The sequence below is a fragment of the Oenanthe melanoleuca genome, chromosome 1A, assembly GCF_029582105.1.
Source record: "Oenanthe melanoleuca isolate GR-GAL-2019-014 chromosome 1A, OMel1.0, whole genome shotgun sequence".
NCBI lineage: Eukaryota > Metazoa > Chordata > Aves > Passeriformes > Muscicapidae > Oenanthe > Oenanthe melanoleuca.
The window spans coordinates 54,850,435-54,870,612 of NC_079334.1; the positions used below are offsets into that span (position 1 = coordinate 54,850,435).

General features: G+C 37.4%; 1 protein-coding gene across 2 annotated transcripts in view; it reads right to left on the minus strand.

Annotated features, from left to right (window-relative positions):
• TBC1D22A (TBC1 domain family member 22A) overlaps positions 1-17,128 on the minus strand; it is a 131,433-nt gene extending 114,305 nt beyond the window's left edge. Inside the window, exons 1-4 of one of the 2 annotated variants that reach the window (XM_056513655.1) lie at positions 16,941-17,128; positions 14,622-14,678; positions 12,638-12,978; positions 11,659-11,838 (exon numbers count right to left, since the gene is read on the minus strand). In XM_056513655.1, the coding sequence (XP_056369630.1) occupies positions 11,659-11,838; positions 12,638-12,978; positions 14,622-14,678; positions 16,941-17,002 (640 nt within the window). In that variant the 5' untranslated portion in view covers positions 17,003-17,128. The remainder of the gene's footprint in view (positions 1-11,658; positions 11,839-12,637; positions 12,979-14,621; positions 14,679-16,940) is intronic. The other variant, XM_056513647.1, reaches the window with a different exon arrangement.
• Between the last annotated feature and the right edge of the window lie 3,050 nt (positions 17,129-20,178).

Here is a 20,178-nt window from a genome sequence, read left to right on the forward strand (position 1 = left end):
TCCCTCCCTCCCCTCCTGATACTATTCTGCAATGAACATATGTTTTCTATCATGTATTCCAAACAATAACACACGCTACAGGAGTAGGTTCAAAAGGACTGCTCTTTCTGGGAGGAAATCTCAGCACTGGATATGGAAGTAAAAACCAAAGACAAATTATCTTTTTTTTTTTACAGTGTAACACTTATTTGAAACAGATTCTCTATGCATCATGTAGGACTTGAGAGTGAATAGGTCCCTGCATTCTTCCATGCTGAACACAAATAATTACTTATGTTGCTCTGCCACTGCCTTATCCTATCTGGGAGCTCTTTTCACATCTAGATTGTCTGCTGGGCCTACAAAATCTTTGGCTATGTTCCTTCTACCAATATATCTGAGAAAAACTAGTTTAAAACTAGTTTTTATATGTTTCTAAGTTGTTTCTCAAACTCTCTTTTAGAAATGCTTCCATTCATTTGGCCTGACAGGATTCATATTCTGCTCTGCTCTCCTTATTTGACACAAAACTTTACCTTTTGGATTGCATTTAATAACCTTCTATCATATTTAATAATCTCCTCTGCTCTGTTGTCATGCCATCCTTCTGAACTTTCTCAAGGCTTTAGTTTCTAGTTTTGCTTTCATAAGTGGTACAGTAATTGCTTTCAGGACCAAGAACTGTTAGACAGATGATTGCACATCTGAGAGTTAAGTCAATTCCATCACAAACCATTAGCCCTGGGTATGTGATAATTGTGTCTTCACACTGACTGCTGCCCTATATCACAGTCTTCCAAAATTCCAGGATCTCAAGATTAATCAAAAAAAACAGATAAAATTCTGGCCCTAACTTTTCACTACAGTGAGCTTAACTACTATTTTGCCAGTGACAAAGAGCAGAGAGTAAAACTCAAAGGGATTATGCAACAATTCTTATCAGGTGTAGTAGCAACTCCCAAAAGCACACACACGTCTGACCCTTGCATGACACTACTGCTAAAGTATCAACTCACATTATGCTTTCCTCTTATGGTTCATCACCAAAACAAGAAGAAAGAAAACAATGGACCCTGTCCTTTCCAACAACAATTACAGCAGCAGGACAAAAGTTGCTCCTGGAAGACTTAGTCTAACACTACTATAACATGAAACAAAAATGCTTCTGGTGTAGAGAAGAAAAAATTGAAGCATATACACAAGAGTACCATTTTATACACATATAAAAGACTTAGAGGAGCTAAATGCTAATACTGCTATTAAAATACATTAAGTATGTGTGCATTTTACTAGACACACATAGCTAAATTTTACAGCAAACGTCTCTGTTAGTCTGTAAGATGGGCTGGGATGCCATCCAGAGGGACTTGGACAAGTAGGATCATGGAAATCTCATCAGGTTTAACAAGGACAAGTGAAAGGTCCTGCACCTAGGTTGGGGCAACCCACCAGTTATCAACGCAGGCCAGGGGATGGAGGGATTAGGGCAATAAAAATGGGAGAAGGACTTGTGGATAAGAGGCTGGACAGGTGGAAAAGCCAAACGTGTCCTGGGCTGCATCAAAAGCACCATGGCCAGCAGGTCAAGGGAGGTAATTCTCCCTCTCTACCACACTTTGGTGAGACCTCCCGTGGGCATGGAGGCATCCAGCTCTAGAGTTCTCAGTAAAAGAAAGGCATAGCCCAGAGAGCTATGAAGATGGTCAAGGGGCTGCAATGCCAAAAAGATTTTTTGGGTTTTATACATTTTCTATATAGTTGTAGCTCTGTAGACTTCTATTACATAGTTATATAGCTCCTTAACTAACTATATTACTTTTCCTACTCCATAACCTAAATTTTAGAGCAATAAGCTAACCTTCCTGGAATCTTATTCAGTCTTGCCTCTATAGTGTGAGCCACGAACATCTCTATTTTCTCTTTATATTGTAGACATAATAAATGTGGGGTTAGAAGCTAAAGGCAGCTTCAGTGGAGAGCAGAACCAAAAGAGGGGGTTACTTAACTGTTTCTGTAATTGGATGATTTCTGTTAAGTATGCTAATGTGTTAAACTAATAAAATTGTCAGGGTCCTATATTACATGTGCATCTTGCTATACTTGCACCATGAAGGCCCTTCATTAAAGGAAGCAAAGTTTTGTTATCTTAATATTGTTTGGCTTGTAGCATCAAGAATAGCTGGACCACCTCTCCTATGAGGAAAGGCTCAGATAGTTGGGACTGTTCAGCCTGAAAATGAGGAGGCTCTGAGCAGACATTGTTGTGGCCTTTCAATACTTAAAAGGAACTTATAAGAAAGATGGGGACAGATTTTTTTGTTTAAGTCTGTATTGATATGATATGAGGTAATGGTTTACATCTGAAAGAGTTTGGCTTTAGACTAGATACAAGGAAGAAATTTTTTTACAGTGAAGACGGTGAAACACTGGAACAGGTTACCCAGAGAAGTTGTGAATGTCCCATCTTTGGAAACATTCTGGGTGAGGGTCTCAAAGCAACCTGATCTAGTTGAGAATATGTCCCTGCTAATTGCAGGGGTGTTGAACTAGATTGCTTGAAGGTCCCTTCTGAACCAAACTACTCTATGAATTAAGTATTTTAGTTATTAAACTATTTTTCATTAGCTGTAATGTTACATTCTCCCTAGTCAAAGAGTAGCTTCAATGAATTGTCATTAGAGCAACTCCCTCCCCTTGTAGATTTCCCAAGGAATCAGACATCCCAGTTTTGAGTTGCTGAGCATGTTTCCAAGCACAGACTTTCTACAAAAGTTTTAATAGCACCTACAAATCAGACACATTTTCAATCAAGATCGTACTGCAAAAATATTCTTGCTTCAATACAATTAATATTTTCCTAAACTTCCCAGAACAATTGTTTTGAAAGTGAGCATTTGCAAACATTCTAATTACAGACATGATCACTTGTTTGAAGTGTGAGCAAAGAACCAGCTGAAATTAGGCAGATCCAAAAAGAGTATCTGTAAAACCCTATCTGCAAACTCTGTCCCAAACCAAAAGGATACTTTCTGAAGAAGCAGTTTAAAACCCAATTGTTACTCTGTTTTTAGCTGCCTCATTATTTGACATAATTCTGTGACCAATGAGTATGAAAGAATTTATAAATCCCCACAGATTTTGGACAGAAAGCATCTGAACTTGCTCACACCAGCCAACTATCACTTCTGCTTAGAAGACAAGTTACTTTTCACAGAAACATTGTTGCTTTACAATATCTTATTATGAAGGTATAACATATAAAAATGCTTCAAATTAATATGATTAATTTAATTTTTGAAAAAATTGTTTTATCTGGTATACTACAATAAATTTACAGATACATTTCCTGTCCCTGAGGAAGAAAAAGTTTAAAGCAATTGTTCTAACAGCAGTCTTAGGAGTATTCTTTTACTGCATTCAGATTCAACGACTTCTCATAGTCCATAAATATTTCATGGGGAATTTTACAAAGAAAACATGTCATTAGTTTACCAGCTTTCAACTGTACAAGCAATTACTGGAGTGATTACCCACTATACCTAAAACACATGAGGGCAAACAACCCAGTCTACAAGTATTTTTCTTGGAACTACAAGCTAATCACTCTATCCATTATAAATATATAAAAAAATAAGAAATATTGAAGGAATTCAAAATTTATCTGTATTATTAAATTATATACTAATAATACTATTAATACATATGATGTATGTATTATTCATTTCTGATATAGCTGTTATTTCACTAGATTACTATAAATGGCTATATGAAGTGATGGCCTGCATGAGCAACTCCATGATAGATATGATAAACTAGATTTACATGGTTTATGTTCCTATAACAAATTCCTTGGATATTTTAACTATACAAAGCTGGAAAATTTTTTCAAATGCACAGATGCACAGAACTGCAGCTCCCCCAACAGCACGTTATAAAACAGGCAGTACATATAGAAAATAGCTTTAATAGTGGCCTTGTTATTACTATGGCAACCACAGCAACTGGTTTTCAAAATGAAAAATAGCTCTGTTAGGCACTTCATTAATTTTTTTTTTTTTAATCAAACACTGCCCTTAATCTTCTCAATGGAACAAAGAGTTATTCTGAATGCTGCAGAAACAGGAAATAAAGTCCAATCCACCTTTGTAAATACAGGGTAAGAGCCTTTTCAGATCCTTTGCTAGAAAAGACTCTGAAAGTACATCTTGTCTGCTACTTCACATAAAAAGTCAGAAGCAGACGAGGTTGATGTTACATCATACAAGAAAGCAACTGATTAGGAAAACTAAGGCAAAAAGAAGATTACTGAAAAAAGATCTGCAAGATATGAAGCTAGTGATGGAAACAACAAGTAATAGAGAACAACTGTAACAGCAGCAGATGTTTTTCATAGTTCTCCCAAAACATTAAATTTCTTTGCATCATCAACTGCTTTTATTTTTACATTAATGCCATTGAAACAGTTTCTAACTTTTCAGGTACAACTAAGAGAAAAGCTTCTAAACCCTATTCTGAATGTTTGGTGAGAAAAAAAAAAGGCAGCTCTGGCTGATTAAATTTTGAGTCTTTACTCCAGTCGTTGCACTGCAAGTATTATTTTAGTCTAGCTTTACATTAGGTTCTATTATATTAAATTCCTCTGTAAGGCTAGCCCCTAACTGAGAAAAACTTATGTGGATTAGAGGTTAACTGCAAACATACATAACACCCAGAGTAGCTGTCCATTACGGCTAAAACACACAGAGAGAGCATACCTAACCAATAATCTGCTTCAGGGAGGCAGCATAGCACAGACACACACAGTGAAACTTGCTCAACTGTGTTTACCTTCCCATGTTTTATGTACATCTTCTAGTTCTGGGCATGCTACTAAGGAAGTAACAATGACTTATGTTCCTACTTTATCAACAGTAAAGAGAAGTTGGCAAGAGCACCTAAAGGATTAATTACACTTCCTTGAGCCTTCATAAGCTGACCTACAAGCTGTATGTGCCACTCATTAGAACATGTACATTGCTAATCTTGATGTTCAAAAGCTTTGGGACACAGAGCATGGTCAGAGTTCTCAGTAGTCTTGTTGGTGACATTCCTGATAAGTCCCTCCCCTGCCACAAAGTCTGCAAGACATCATGGAAAGAGGCAAAGCTGCTCCCTCGGCCTATGACTTCAAGAGAGAATACACATCTATTTTACTGGATAATACAGATTTCACAATTCAAAGCTTTCATGATGCAAGGAAGGGATAATTACACAAAAAAACCCCTTTTAATTAATCAATCTTGCAATTTGGAGTGGAATGCTGTCTAATTCCTTTTTTTTTTTCTTTAATGATCAGTTAGTCATAACTACCAAGGCAAGTACCTGTGTGTACACAGGAATCTGAATAAGTTAGTGATTTTTCTTTTTTAACAGTAATCCCTTCACATCAGCTGACCTTAGGGGTCCCACTGTAATGCTCTACAGCCAAATCCACTTGGAAAAAGACATAGTATAGAACTCCACTCTTTGTTAATAGAGCAATGAGTATAACATGGAAGTTTTAAGGATTGTGCTAAGCGCATACTTTTTAAGCAGATCAATGGTTTTAACCTGAAATGCTCTCTGTGGATGTCCACACAAAAAGAAACAGCCTACTCTCTAAGCTATTTTCATACTAACAAAAATCACACAGATCTTTGATTTATAGGCAAAAAGTCCAGAACCTCAGAACTTGGCTCATCTGTGTAGTTCACAATGCCTCTTATCCATCTATTAATTTGAGTCATACTTGAATACCAAAACTCTTGACCAAAAAAAAAAAAAAAAAAAAAAAAGGGGGAAAGTTTAAGGTTACAGGCTGCTTTTTCAGAACTGAGAAGGTTATCCTCTTTGTTAATAGGAGCTGCACCTGTTCAGTCTTACTCTTTTATCCTCAATAAAATCTTAATTCAACGATAGGTTGGAACACATAACATTAAGGAGTCTTCACTCAAGTCAAAATTAACTAATCCTTGTTAAAAGATAACATTAGTCTGCAATTAAACTACAGTTCTTCTGTAAGGCCTTTGATATAGTCCCCCATCCTTGCCACTAAAACTAGAGAGATTGTTGAAGGATGGGTGCTAGATACAGACATTCAGTCAGCTCTTTATCCGAAGGGTTACAGCCAATAGCTCAGTTCCAAGAGTTACAGTCAATAGCTCAGCTCCAAGGGGAAACCAGTAACAAGTGGTGTCCCACAAAGGTCCCCACCAGGGCCAATGCCATTTAGTATCTCCCTCAACACCACAGAGAGGCACCAAGTGCACACTCAGTAAACTGGCAGAGGGAGACTTGGATGGGCTTAAGAGGAGGGCCCAGGCAAACCCCATGAAGTTCAACAAGGGCAAGTGGAAGGTCCTGCAGCTGGACTGGAGCAATCACTAGAATCAGCACACATCTGCAACTATGTCAATCTAGTATCTTAACAAAAGAAGAGCAATACATCCTGAAGAAAAAAAACTATGCAAGATCTTCTCAAAATTGTTTCAAGAATCCATTATCATCTAGTTACAATGAAAAATCATTAATTAATATCCTTACACAAAAATATTTCACTAGAGCAGTAATCAGAATAAATGCTTACCATTCAATGAAAATACAAGTTATGAGACCAACCCACAGCAAATAGGAAGACAAAGTACTAATCCTGCAAAAAAGTAACTAAAAAAAGGAATAAATAATGGATATTTAGCACTCATTTTTTTCAGAAGACTCTGAATTAATAAAAAAAGATGTTACAAAGTCTACTGGGAGAATACTGCCCTTTTTTATTAATTTTTTATTAGCTAAACAGGAAAGCATATTTTGCAGATAAAAAGCTAACTAGAACAGAACAAAAATCAGAGAGGATACCTTTTGGTGATAACAATTTGAAAAGACAGATATGACTAATGGCACATCACATGAAGCAGCAGTAGGACACACGTTAACTTTATACTATATATCAACATGCTGAAAGAAGAATAGTTACTCACATGATCAACTACAAGTAATTCACAGCTGCAGGGGGCATTAAAATTCTAAATGGCATGGATGTACTAGGAGCACAGAGATAAATCACAGTGTAGCTCAGAGCAGATAAATTAATGAAGCTGGGAACAAAATTAATCAAGTTCATTTCAATTAATGCATTTTGTAAAGTTATTGAAACTTTTCAATAGCACCAGTTTGGCAAGCAATTTTACAGGACATAACAAACTGCTGTTACAGAATACTAGATTTATGAGCCATAAGTGAAAGAAAAGGTAATTACTATGTTAGATCAGGTTTAATATAAATCTAGAATGGATGTGACCATGAATAGGAAAATCCTACTTTTCAAGATGCTGCAACAATACAGAAGACCATTGTGATGGGAAAAAGAGACATCTAACCTTTCCTTCCTGAATTTAATCTCTAGAGAACCACTCTTGCATTCTTTTACTATAGTACACAGAGACAACCAGCTATTGTTATGAAATAATCTGAGGTTACAACTTTTTTAACTCCTGTAAAATTCTGTAATCAATTTTTCCCACCATTAGATTAATCAAAAGTACAGCTATTCTTTAGATGTTCTGTAAAACTTCACAACATTATCCACTACTTTCACAGCAAAGCACTAGCTAAGACAGCACTCATCTTGTAGTACTCTCTGAAAAGATTTTCTTTTATGAGACTTGGTCAGAAGGATGAAGAGAAAGATGAGTTTTTTAAAAAGTACAGTGAAAAGTGATCTTGAGAGTACACAGAAGCTGAAGTAAATTTAAGATGGGAATACTTTACAATTTTCATGGGTGCCTTTACAGGGCCTTCTATTTTTATCAAGGTAGTATGCTAAAACTTCAATATATTTTATTCAGTTTGGGATTTGCCATGACTAGGTGGAAAAAAAGTGACACTAGCATGCAAAACAATTTTACAATTTAAGAAATTAGTTGGTTTGGCTCTGAAATAATACATGTGTTATGTCAGATTACAATGTTATGAAGGTTTATTAAATCAAGAGAACACAGCACACCAAGCTTACCACTGCTTGTTGATTTATTTAAATGTGTTTCTCACATCCAATTACATACTCATTAGCCATACATGTGTAAAAAAGCAGAAAAATAGTTGATTTAAAGCTAAAGAAGGAGTTAAAGAAGTGGTTTAATCAGCAAATTTGTAAACTGATATTAAAAACCCATCATACATCTGCTGTGCTGAAGTTGCAAGTATGCAACAACTTATTGGTTGCTTTGTCAGTTTTTATCAACACTTTAGATTGTGCTTGCACAGTAAAGAGCTCCCTAAAACATTTTACAAGATCACTAAAAAAACACAAGTTTAATGAAAAGAAGTAAACTTTATTCAGAAACCTAGTAGACATAGATGTACTGTTCCTCTAATATTTACAAAGTGGTCAGTGAAGGAGTGAAGGAAAGAAAAAATTTTTCTCAGAAATACTCCCTCCACACTACATTGTTAAAGTTCTGTTCCCTCCTCTTAAAGCAAGCAACTGTTTGCAAAAGATTCTGCAAGCCCATCTTCACTCAGTAATGCAAGGGCCATTACAAGGAAAGACAAGGCCTGAAATTAAGTAAGTCTACAGCAAACTGACTACAAGTCAAGCATAAACACAGGTTGATTACACAAAACTACTGTGAATTATTCTTGCTGAATAACTTGGCATGAACTGCCAGCAGTGGGAAGCTGTGCAGACAAATAGACCCTGCAGCCTATTCCATAGCTGCCTCCTGAACTCAGCTATCCTACCAACAGCCCCCCTCTGCTTCCTGAACCTGCACCCATGCTCCTATGATCTAACTGACAGGGCTCAGTCCTCAATCCCCATCCAACCAAACTGCTTCTTACAATAGGCTTCTTCTACCAGCCCACATTTCTTGCAGTAACCACCTATTTCCACATGTTCAAAGTATCCAGCCTGTGGACAAACCCAACTCCAAAATCTGTTCGTGGTTTCCAATGACTAAAATAAGCTTCACTTCCAAATTTATACACATAATCTGTCTTTGAGAGTTTTCTTATTAAAGAACACACTTTTTCACACCTCTAATTGGCATACAGGACTAGAATTGCATTTTACACTATCTTTATAGGATAATGATAATTCAAGAGTGACTGAAAGGATTTCAAGATCATTTGCATTACTTTGTACTCATAGTCAATGCTGATTTCTCCCATTGTGATAAGAGAAAATGTGCATGATATGGCTACAGTTCCACAGAGTAACTTATTTTTATTTTGCCTTGAAAGGACTTGTTACATAATCTATTTCAATAATATGCAAAACTATACCAGGGAAACAAACACAATAGAAATACTTCTGATACTTCTACTTCCAAGCAAAACCAAGCCTAATACTTGCAGATATGAAGAGAAATATTTACAAAAATGTCTCCACATCTTTCTAATTTAATTCACTGTGACAAACAAAGCCCAATTATTTGTGGCTCTAACACAAAACACACCCACACATACCACATCACCCTACACACACACAGACAGGATAAACCATCTGCAACAGAATAGCCACCTATCCCTATTTTACTCACCACAAATTTTAGCTTGGAGCCTATTGCCTCATTTCTACCTCAGTACATTTTCAGTACTTTTCTGAAGAAAAACAAGGGTGGGGGGGGAAAAAAACCACAAAAGACACCCCAACAACAAATTTAAAAACTCACCACACACAATCTGCAACACTTTCCCAGGCTACTACTGTCATTGTCAATCAAGAATACTATTTAAACATAATCTCCATTGTAGCACAGAGCTAAACCAAACATCTTCCAAAAATGCATACAGACATGCAAACACCCAATTCTGATGAATTGTGAATAGGGCAATAAGCATATACATGTTTGCATATGTATATATGTGTACACACACTTTTCCTAACATATACCAACAGTCCAAGCTGTACTATCACATATGATCTTACTCCTAAGAGAGTTGCATGATCATCAAGAGCTTGCATGTCATTAATAATGAGTTTATTTCTTTCAGTAAAAAGAACCATTCATTACTTTTAGATAGATTTAGATATATGAATTATTGAACAGATTACAGATATAAAAGTTAAAATATTTGCATCAAAAAATCAAAAATGGGTATAAAATTCTATTCACGCAACTTCAAACTGTAATTATCAGTTTGCACAGCAAGAGAAACTACAAGATTCCTATAAACAGATGCAGAAAAGGCATTATTTTGTGGTTTGTACATGAAATAATATTGAGAGCTTATTAGGATTTTGCACACTTTAATATCGTGGAAACATATTCAAACTTTACTTTCCTACATGTATTTCAGTGTGAGATTCATAAAGTCCAATCGCAAAAAAAAAAACCCAAAAACAAACAACTAGTTTGTTTCAATAGCATTGACTAAGTTCACCACAGGCAGAGTGACTGCACTCCTAATAATAGTGGAAATTTTTTTCCAAAATTATTTCACTTTAATTCATAAACCTGATTTACTAGTAAAGCATTCCCAACTTATTAGACAGCAAAAGTGAAAAGGATAGGTTTAAACTGAACTCTTCAGCTTTATGTAACAAAGATTTCTACCATCACAACACTCTTAAGCTGTGAGTTTTCATGTCAGTCACAATCACAAAGGTCATAAGATCCATTAGATCAAAGGGCTAAAACGCAATATTTAATTATAATTTTCAATTTTATGTAAGATATGTTTTAACACCCCCCCTTTATTCACAGTTACATTTCATAAGAACATCCTATAACTCACTCAAATGCTCAATCTCATGCAATTATAGTTTCCATAACTGTACTTTCCCAGCATCAATCCGACAATACAACACAGCATAGAGGGGAAAAAGAAAAAAAGCCTCAACTTGGACTGCATTATATTGAAGAAGCCCCATGACAATGACCAGCCAGGAGAGAATCAATTCAAGAACTGCAAACATGCAATTTCTACTTCTTTCTGTAAGTTTCCTGGAGATATCTTCCAGAATAGTCTACCTCAAAGACACTTTTTTTACTCACTATTTTGCCCTCAACTCCTAATCACCAAGTTCTCCAAACGCAGTGTACTAATTCTGCTTCAGATTTTCACTTGGGATACAAAGCCATTTGATTCTGTGATACCCTCTCAGCACTTGTATTGACTATTCAGCAGCTAAAATCCAGTATACAAAGGGAACAGTCAAGTTATCTGACAATACATTTGTTTTCTCATTGACTTGTTGTCAGCATTCACAGATGAGACACACAACTACTGTATCAGCCTGTGAACATGAAGAATCAGGCTCACAGAGTAGATGAGCAGTAATACTTACATCCCTCATCGTTTTTCGCTCCTATCTATTTCCAAGCATGAAAATCATGCTAATATACCAAGCTGTTCTATTATCAGGCATTAACAATAAACACAGCTAATTATACCTTGGAGTTTTTTCTACAGAGATTAGTCTAGTAGGAAGAAATAATGTGAGAAAGAGCAAGAAGCCATTGAACATCCGATGCATTAGGATATAAGAGAATCACTTACTAAAAACTTTCAATTTTATTCTTTTGTAAGATCCATTTTCAATGTTGAAGGGATTAGATCCTAACCAAACCATATGACAGGACAGTACATTAAACAGGAAAATTCTATAGTTGAAGAATAAGTTAGATGTAATTCATAGGTCCTCTGTGAAACACTCACCAAGATCTGTATTTGGGCCAGCAAGGAGCTGCTTAAATTTGTCTAATCGAGACGCTTCTCTCTCAGTTAATGCAGGAGTAACTGAGGTGCTGAACTCTGCTATTCCACTTGTCAAGGGAGGTATGGAAGTTTGTGGCAGTGACTGTGATCTCTGCATGGAAGAATTTTCACTAGCATTATCTGAAGGGAAAAAGAAATACAGCAGTTAGCCTCAGCTAGTGAGAAGGCTACTAATCCTTGAATATAATTTGAAAAATTGAAAACAGAATTCTGTTTCTGAAAAACACAAACTCAAGTATAGCAGAAGTTTGGACTTCAAATTACTTGGATTCAGCAGAAGGAGCATTTCTCTTTGGGGTAGTAGTCCACAATTAAAATACATCAATTAGAGATCATATTAATAGCAAGGCTCATGGATTTCTAAAATCTCTGTGTTACTAAAAGCTGTTTTCATTGTCTCCAACATTCTTAAAAAAAAAACAAAAACATAAAAAACCACTGAGAAATCTTGAAATTATTGCAATTTAAAGCTTATGTAAAACTATGGAACAGATCACATGAGAGTGAATCTCCCAGTCCACCTGCATGATTTTCCCCAGCTTTTCAATATACTTTATTTATATTTTAATTATAATATATTTATCATTTTTCACAATAACAGTACTACTATTAATTGCATACATCTTGGCACATTTAACCAATAAAATACATTCAATAGAGGAACTTCCTTCCAAATCCAAAATCCAAAAATTTGGATTTTTTAAAGGCTAAAAAAAACCCCAAAAGCTTAATTATTTTTCCCTCACACACATGCATTACAATTTAGTAAGACATGCAGTCTTCCTCTCAAATCACTTGTGATAAACAGTATTCTCCTGAAATATTAATAAAGGGTTGGGAAGGGTTTACTGTCTTACAGGGGTAAATATGGGAGCTCTCATCCTTTAACTTTCAACATCTTTTTTACTTTTCAACATACCTAATGAACTGGATGTATGACCTTCACTGACTGATTTAACAAGCCTATTATCACCACATGCAACTGAACTCAGCTGTGCAAATTCCTCTTGATTTTCTTCCTGTAGATGTTCTTCCTGAAATTTATGCTGTTCTTGTAGCTTGCTGTGATTCTGAATTACTTTGTGAGCTGTTTCCATGACCACTTCTGTATTTAAGTTTTCAGCAGCTATTGCTAAGAGTTCATCATCATCATCTCCGAGATCCCAAGCATCACTTGTGTTACTTTCAAATTCTTGGAAGGTGCTGACTTTCTTCAATTTCACTGGAGTTGTAGGTGGCTTTGAACCTGGTTTTATCAAGCTGTTCAAAAATAAATAAACAATATTTAGAAAACTAGCAAGAAAACAAAACTCTCTGGGTAGGACCAAACCCCAAAAGTTCATGTTGCCACTATATCCACCCATGTTGCATTCAGCTGAAGAAATCTGAGAATAAGGGCTGTAAAAACTGACACTTTGTTGCTTTGAATAGAAGCTAAACAAATCTTTCTTTCCTTAAAAAAAAAAAAAAAAAAATCAGACAAAAAAGAAGACCAACCCCAAAGTCATAAGAAAGGATTACTACTACAGTAGCTTATAAAATAAACAGAGCACACTGTACTGTTCTTGCTTCATCTACTTCTGTAGATTTCAGCCCTTTCAATGCAATTGCTGCATAACAGCACAGGTGCTGAAATCAAGTCATGGTCTACTCTTAAGTCAACATAAGCAATCATGTAACACAATCACTGTCAAACAAACCAAGTCTCACCTAAAACTCATTAAATCTATCATCCCTCCCTATGCAGGTATGCCAGCATGGATGTCCTTCAGAACTTTGCTCTTCTCAGAGGAAAGATATTTCTTCTAGTTACTAGCCTAAGTGGACCCTGATCAGCTGCCAACCTTTTGCCCCTCTGTCGACACGCAGTATGAGATATGAACCAAGTATCCCTCCCTGGCCTGGCACGTGTTGTCACTTACAGTAATGCAGAGGAATCACATCTCACTTCAGAAATGAGCTGAATGAGGTACAAAACTGAGATGGTTCTTAGCCTGTTCCCAAAAAATTAAGAAGTTACTGCCATTAATTGAATTGTGCTTTCATAGAATGGGTAAGATGGGAAGGGATCACAGATGGTCATCTGCACCAAACTCCCTGCTCAAGCAGGGTCATCTTGCACAGAATTGCACCAAGAGGGTTCTTGAGATCATTTCTGACCTCCCTGTCTCTCCACCTGGGCTAGTTTTTTCTTTTTTCTGTTAAGACAAGGTAAGCAGAACTACAAATCAGAAAAAGTTCTTACCCAGTTCTCATATAGTGCCAATTATAACGTTTCTGTTATGTCTTACAGGGAGTACCTTCCCTAACAGGTGCTACAACACACTTTCACCTGACTCGTCATCACTGTCTAAAACAGCAAGGTCTTGATCTAGTTCTGTCACTTCAAGTAATAAGCTTCCAATTTCTTTTACCTGGTCTTTATACCTGTGTATTTTGAACAAATTAATCTCATTTCTTTTAATTCTGCCCTTAGGCTCACACACTTCAACTGCCTTCAATTCTGTATCATCTGAAAATTAACTAGAATGTTTATTTCTTGTACTATCTGAAACCAGTCCTTGAAAAAAATCTAGTAAAAGCATGATGTTCCTCCAACCAAACACTAGCTTCTGCACACTATTTCTTTTACTTCACTACAATATCCCATGTATAAGGCATTACAAATAAATAGTAACAGCTGGCAATCTATGTTAGTTAAGATCTGAAAGAGCTGATTTGTTCCTGCAAATATGGTAACCATCAGGAAGTCACAAAGGAGAAGTCAAAACAGAGAAGTCAGGATTATGACAAAAATTGAAAAAGGAAGATTAACATGGAGCTTTATAGCCAACAGGGAAAAAAAAAAAGAGGACAGAGGAGACACAAAGTACTAGGAATATTTAAATAGTAGATTAACTTACGTTCCATGCAATAATGGATCAAAAGGTGGATGCTGAGCTCCATACACATGTTGAATACTATAGGAAAAGAAAGAATTATCACAAAAAATAGAAATTAAATAGTCAATAATAAACAGAAGTGAAATGTTCCAACAGTTCTCTGTTTCAAAAAACTAAATGAAGCTGTAATTGATGTGCATACTAAGAAGTAATTTAGTAAAAATCATAAATTTGCTAAACAGGAAGTCTTTGTGAGACCTAAGCTAAGGCTATTTTATTTTTCTAACCAGGAATTAAAATAAGAAATAAGTTAGATGCTGCAGTAAGAACCTACAAAAATTCTTTTCTCAGATCCATCATTTCTTCATCTTTTGCAAACAAATTCAAAATTCTCAAAGAAATATCTATAAAGATTGCATCTTCTATGTACCTTGTCAGCCAAAATCCAACCAGACAATTCTTAACTGTTACTAAAGTACAAAGATGACAAAGCTACAGTAAAATGCAGAAGGTGACAGGATAGCCACAGGAGTATTAAAAGAATGCTTTGAAACAAGCTTTCAAAGACAGACTTATCCACTAAACTCTAACATTGTTGTTGTGTGAAAACCAAAACTCTCTACAAACTTAAAGTTCATTACCTTCAAGTTATTGGGTATAAAACTATTTTGTAAGTAAAAATTCCACAGAAGACACATCAAGACTTCCATGTGGCTTCATAATATAAATCATTTCTACAAAACAATGCAATTGTAAGAGAAATAAATCATATGCAACATTAACATCTACCTAAACCTGTAATAAAATTCACATAGAACAAACACACCCTCCTGACATACCAAAACCAATCTCCAGACCATAAGGATAAATAAGTCCAACCTTAGGACACCTGAGATAAAACCAAGCCAAAAAGACTGCAGTCAAAACAGATTAGAAGAGAGACTTAGACTTTCACAACAAGTGCAGCATTAACACCAGTGAAAATAGCCCTAATGGCTACTGAAAATGTGGTTTATCAAAGCTGTGAACAGTTTTTATATGATTCCATGGAAATAAATACCCCACCAGCCTTTCCACAGAACTCCACTCCACCCTCTCCACAGGCACACGGAGCACAGAGAACGTGCCTTTTCCTCACTCTGTGAATAACTGCAATGGAAATCCACTCAAATAGAAAGTAACAACAATCCTCTCCATGTCGTGAAAAAAATTAATAGAAATCAAAGTACATTCTCCACAGTGCCCTTGTTTTTCCACAAGCCTGCCCTTCCCTGCAAATTAACATTTATAGACCCTGAGCAAGAAGGCCAGAAGTGTTTTACCAGGCCCAGAGATTCTGCAAAGTTACAAAGAAAACATTTTAGAAGAACGACTGAAGAAGTTAGTTTGTAACTAAAGAAACAAAACCACTCCGAGTAAGTGGTAAAGGAAAATATAAGAGAGTAAATGACAAGCAGGACTAGGTTGCTGAATTCACATAAAGGGTATAAAGTACAGAGTTACTGTTCCCTGAGAATCATAAGCACACATCATTCTTACAAAAAAAATATAGAAAACTGTACTGTGAGAACAATTTAGGGATGAGACCAGAGAATGTTATTGTTAAATAATAACCTGAATACATATTCCCAGCCTGATGTAACAGTAAAAAGAGTTAATGTGACTTTATGGATCTATTCCCTGGAAAATCTTGAATGGGAGAATGCATTTGTAGCTCTTTGCACTAATACAACCACTGGTCTGCTGTCCACACTTCAGGAAGAAAGTTGAGAAATTGACAATATTTTGAAATACGTATCAGAAACGAAAACACGTCTTTATACCTAGAAAATGCAGTTTCCTGCAAAGTATTTCGAAAAAAATCACAACTCATAACTTGTATCAAGTTTCAAAACATCGTAACTTGGCACTGCTGAGAACTACAAACACAGTCGCCCACTCAAAATATCCCGGAGAATACATTCCCAAGATCACATTAATTCCTTTAACCATGATGTCAGACTGGGAACGCACATTCAGAAGATTATTTAACAACCCATCTGACACAAGTTATAACCAACGCTAACTGACCACCAGCGATCTCCGCCAGACCACAGGAGGTGCCCAGCGCTGGAAGGCTCCGAGCGCTGGGATAACAAGGGACCCGGGTGCGAGCAGTGACCGACCGCACAGGGTCCCTGCAGGGGACACCCAAGGAGCCGCGAGGTCCCGTTGTGCTGGGCGGCCGAGGGGGCAGGAACGCGGTGCTGGGTCACAGCGGAGCCGGGCGGGCAGAGCCGCCCCCGCCGGCCCGGCACCGTCCCGGGGCCCGCGACACCGACCTTCCGCGGCCCCTCTCACCTGCCCGGCACCTTCGCGCCGCTCCGCTTCCAGAACTGCTTCCTGCCCCCGTCGCTCGCCATGGCGGCGTCACCTCATCCCCCTCCGTGCTGGCGGCCCCGGCCCGCTCTCTCAGGCTTCACTCCCCGCCATTCCCTTCCACAGCAGCACCACTGAGCGCGGCCATCTTGGGACAGGAAAACAAGCCCGCGCCTTATTCGCTCCTCGAAGAGGCCCGGAAGTTTGAGCCAACCAGAAGTGAGATTACTGCCGGGTGGGTGCGGTCGGGCCAATCGCAGCGAGGGGATGCTGGGGGCGGGCGGGGGTGGCCCCGGCCCCTCACGGAGGTTCCCGCCGGTGTTCCCTGTCCAAAGCGTCCCTGTAACTCGGGGATTGCTTCGCGGTGGCCCCGGCCCCTCACGGAGGTTCCCGCCGGTGTTCCCTGTCCAAAGCGTTCCTGTAACTCGGGGATTGCTTCGCGGCGGCCCCGGCCCCTCACGGAGGTTCCCGCCGGTGTTCCCTGTCCAAAGCGTCCCTGTAACTCGGGGATTGCTTCGCGGCGGCCCCGGCCCCTCACGGAGGTTCCCGCCGGTGTTCCCTGTCCAAAGCGTCCCTGTAACTCAGGGATTGCTTCGCGGCTCTCCGAGTGTGACGTTTTCAGACTTTCATCCTTTTCGATTGAAGCGTACAGGGCAATTCCTCAGAGTACTCCTTAGAAGTGCAAAACGCCTTGTAAATGGGTGGGGACATTAATTGAAGCAGATCAGCAGGCATCGGTTTATAAAAAATCCGTCACATTTTTTCTACTTTATTTTTTTACAATTATCAACCCAGTTCGTGGGTATTGGGCGGTGTGGGGTGTGCAGAGAGCTTTAAGCTTCCTTTGTTTGAAAGTTCTCCAATCATTGTACCCACTTCATTTCCCAGCAATTCTGATCCAAGGAGACATCACGAATGCCAAGAAAACAAGTATAATTTTATGTTATTCTTTGGACTATGGCTCATGAGTAAAGTACTGAGTTACAGATTTTTTGCTGCACCCCAATGCAATTTAGCATATAATTTAACATGTCAATGGTTGTTCAGGGAACATCCTGCCACAATTAAGCCAAAAAACTGGCATATAGTACAAGACGTGATTTGCAGTGCAACGTTTGTTCTTTACCATGTATTTCATGTGTAAGTTATTTCTTAAGAAGTTTTTAAAGAAAAAGCGTTCTGCTTTGGGATTTACTTTAGCAATTCCTTCCTAAGAACTGACAAAAATGAAGTGTTTCACAGATCTTGCTAGATCACTGTCCACAGGTGAAAGCTGTAATTTAAATGCATTTTATAGATATATATGCCGTAGGAAGTATCCCCTTCTCCATTTGTGTCCTTTAGGTAGAATTCATCTTACAGGTTCTGGACCTTGACTATCATCAGCATTAATGGAATACACAATAAAAGTAAATGTAATATGATCTATGTCTGTTAATATGATCTATGTCTGTTAGCTAAAGTGAAATGAAACCTGGAAAGTCATGAGAAAACTTTGCTTGGTCGTAGCTAGATAAATTTAAATTATATTTGTTGCTGCTGGAATACAAAAATGAGGTATTTCTGTTGTGACAGTCAAAAAAGGGATAAATCCATAAAACATACATTCCATCATTAGCAATAATATGGATGTTAAAACCGTGTTTCAGTTATTTTATTTGTTCATTGTTGATATTTATCACAGGGAAATATAGATTCAGCCTAGATAGCCCAGTCTTTCTGTCTTCCTTATGACAGTTGACCTGAATCCTGAAGTGACATCATTTAATTTTTGTGTCAGTGTGGTGCAGCCATGTGGAACTTCTGGTTCATTTTGGCAGTGGAGTTTTTGCTGAGTTATGTAATCAAGTCAGTAAAATATTAACTGTATTATTAATATCTCATTATATTAGGTGTATGTTACTTTGTACCAAAGTTTTTACTGTGGTTCTGAATTTTGTGCTGGAAGCAATTGGCTGTTGCATGGATAATTCCATGAATAAATCTGACTTGCAAAGGGGGCTTCATTCCTATCAAGAACTGCAAGTGCCCTCCTCTGTTACTGTGAAGGGCTGTAATCATCCGTAATGTACTTGAGTACAAAACTAGATTTGGGCTTGTAATATAAGAGTGAGCAGGACTCTCAGATCCCTTAGATTTCTGTTTTAAACAGCCATAATCTTCTTATTATGTGCCTCACTTTTTTTCTTCTTTTCACTGTTTGTATTATGAACATATTTTTAAGAATGTACCTGCAACAAAGTGTCTTGTAACTCTGAGAAGGAATTCAACAACAAGCTTAGGTGCTTTGTTTCAACCACTCTGTTTTGGTCACTTTTCTTCTAATGGACAACTTAATCTCAAATTTCAGGAAAAACACCAGACACAGACAGAAGTAATTATCAGCATTATTTACTTTTTTCATTATTTTAGTTAGTTCTCTTTGTATTTGGTCCATCGTTCCCAGATGTATTCAGCATGGAGGCATTGCATTTGGCAAGGCAGTAGCATGAATCATGTCCTTGGTCTCTTCCTTGTTTTGGTCGAAAAAAGCTCTTTAGGAGTAAATCTTTAATCCTCACATTTGTCTAAGAAGAGTGAAGACATGTTAATTGACATCTACTATATATCTTGAGAGCACACATTTGTTATCTCACAATGTCTGTGACTGACAGCTGCAGGATTTGGGTTTTGGGGCTTGGGGATTTTTTTTTTTTTTCTCTAGTCTTGTCCCTGACTATTCAGCTTCATCACCAGTGCTTTTATGGTTTTTCCTTGGATCTCTGTATCTAAGTCTACCACTGACATCTCATTTCATGTCTCAAAGCCACTGTTAGTGCATTCTTCATATCATTTGTGTCTGTGGGAGGGATTTTTGTTGGTGTTTCTTGAAGACAGCAAAGCCTTTACCATGCTATTTGACCCTATTTATCTCTGAATTAATTTATCTTTGATCCAAATGTATACTAGAAAATAATTAAGTTTCACTGTTTGTTTTTAATCCCATTTCAGGGTTTCTCTGCATAGCACTTGAAATGTACACTTGAACTGAAAAGAGTCTTATTTGCTTCTTTCTTAGTGTTCCACCATTTTCAGCATCAAAATAATATTAATACAATTTCTATAAGAAAGGATCAGTGGTAGGGTAAGTTCAGGTAGTGTAAAGAGAACAAAAAATACTAGATAAAATAAAACAATTAAAGCTGGACTTACACTGTATTGTATAGATATCATTTGCAGA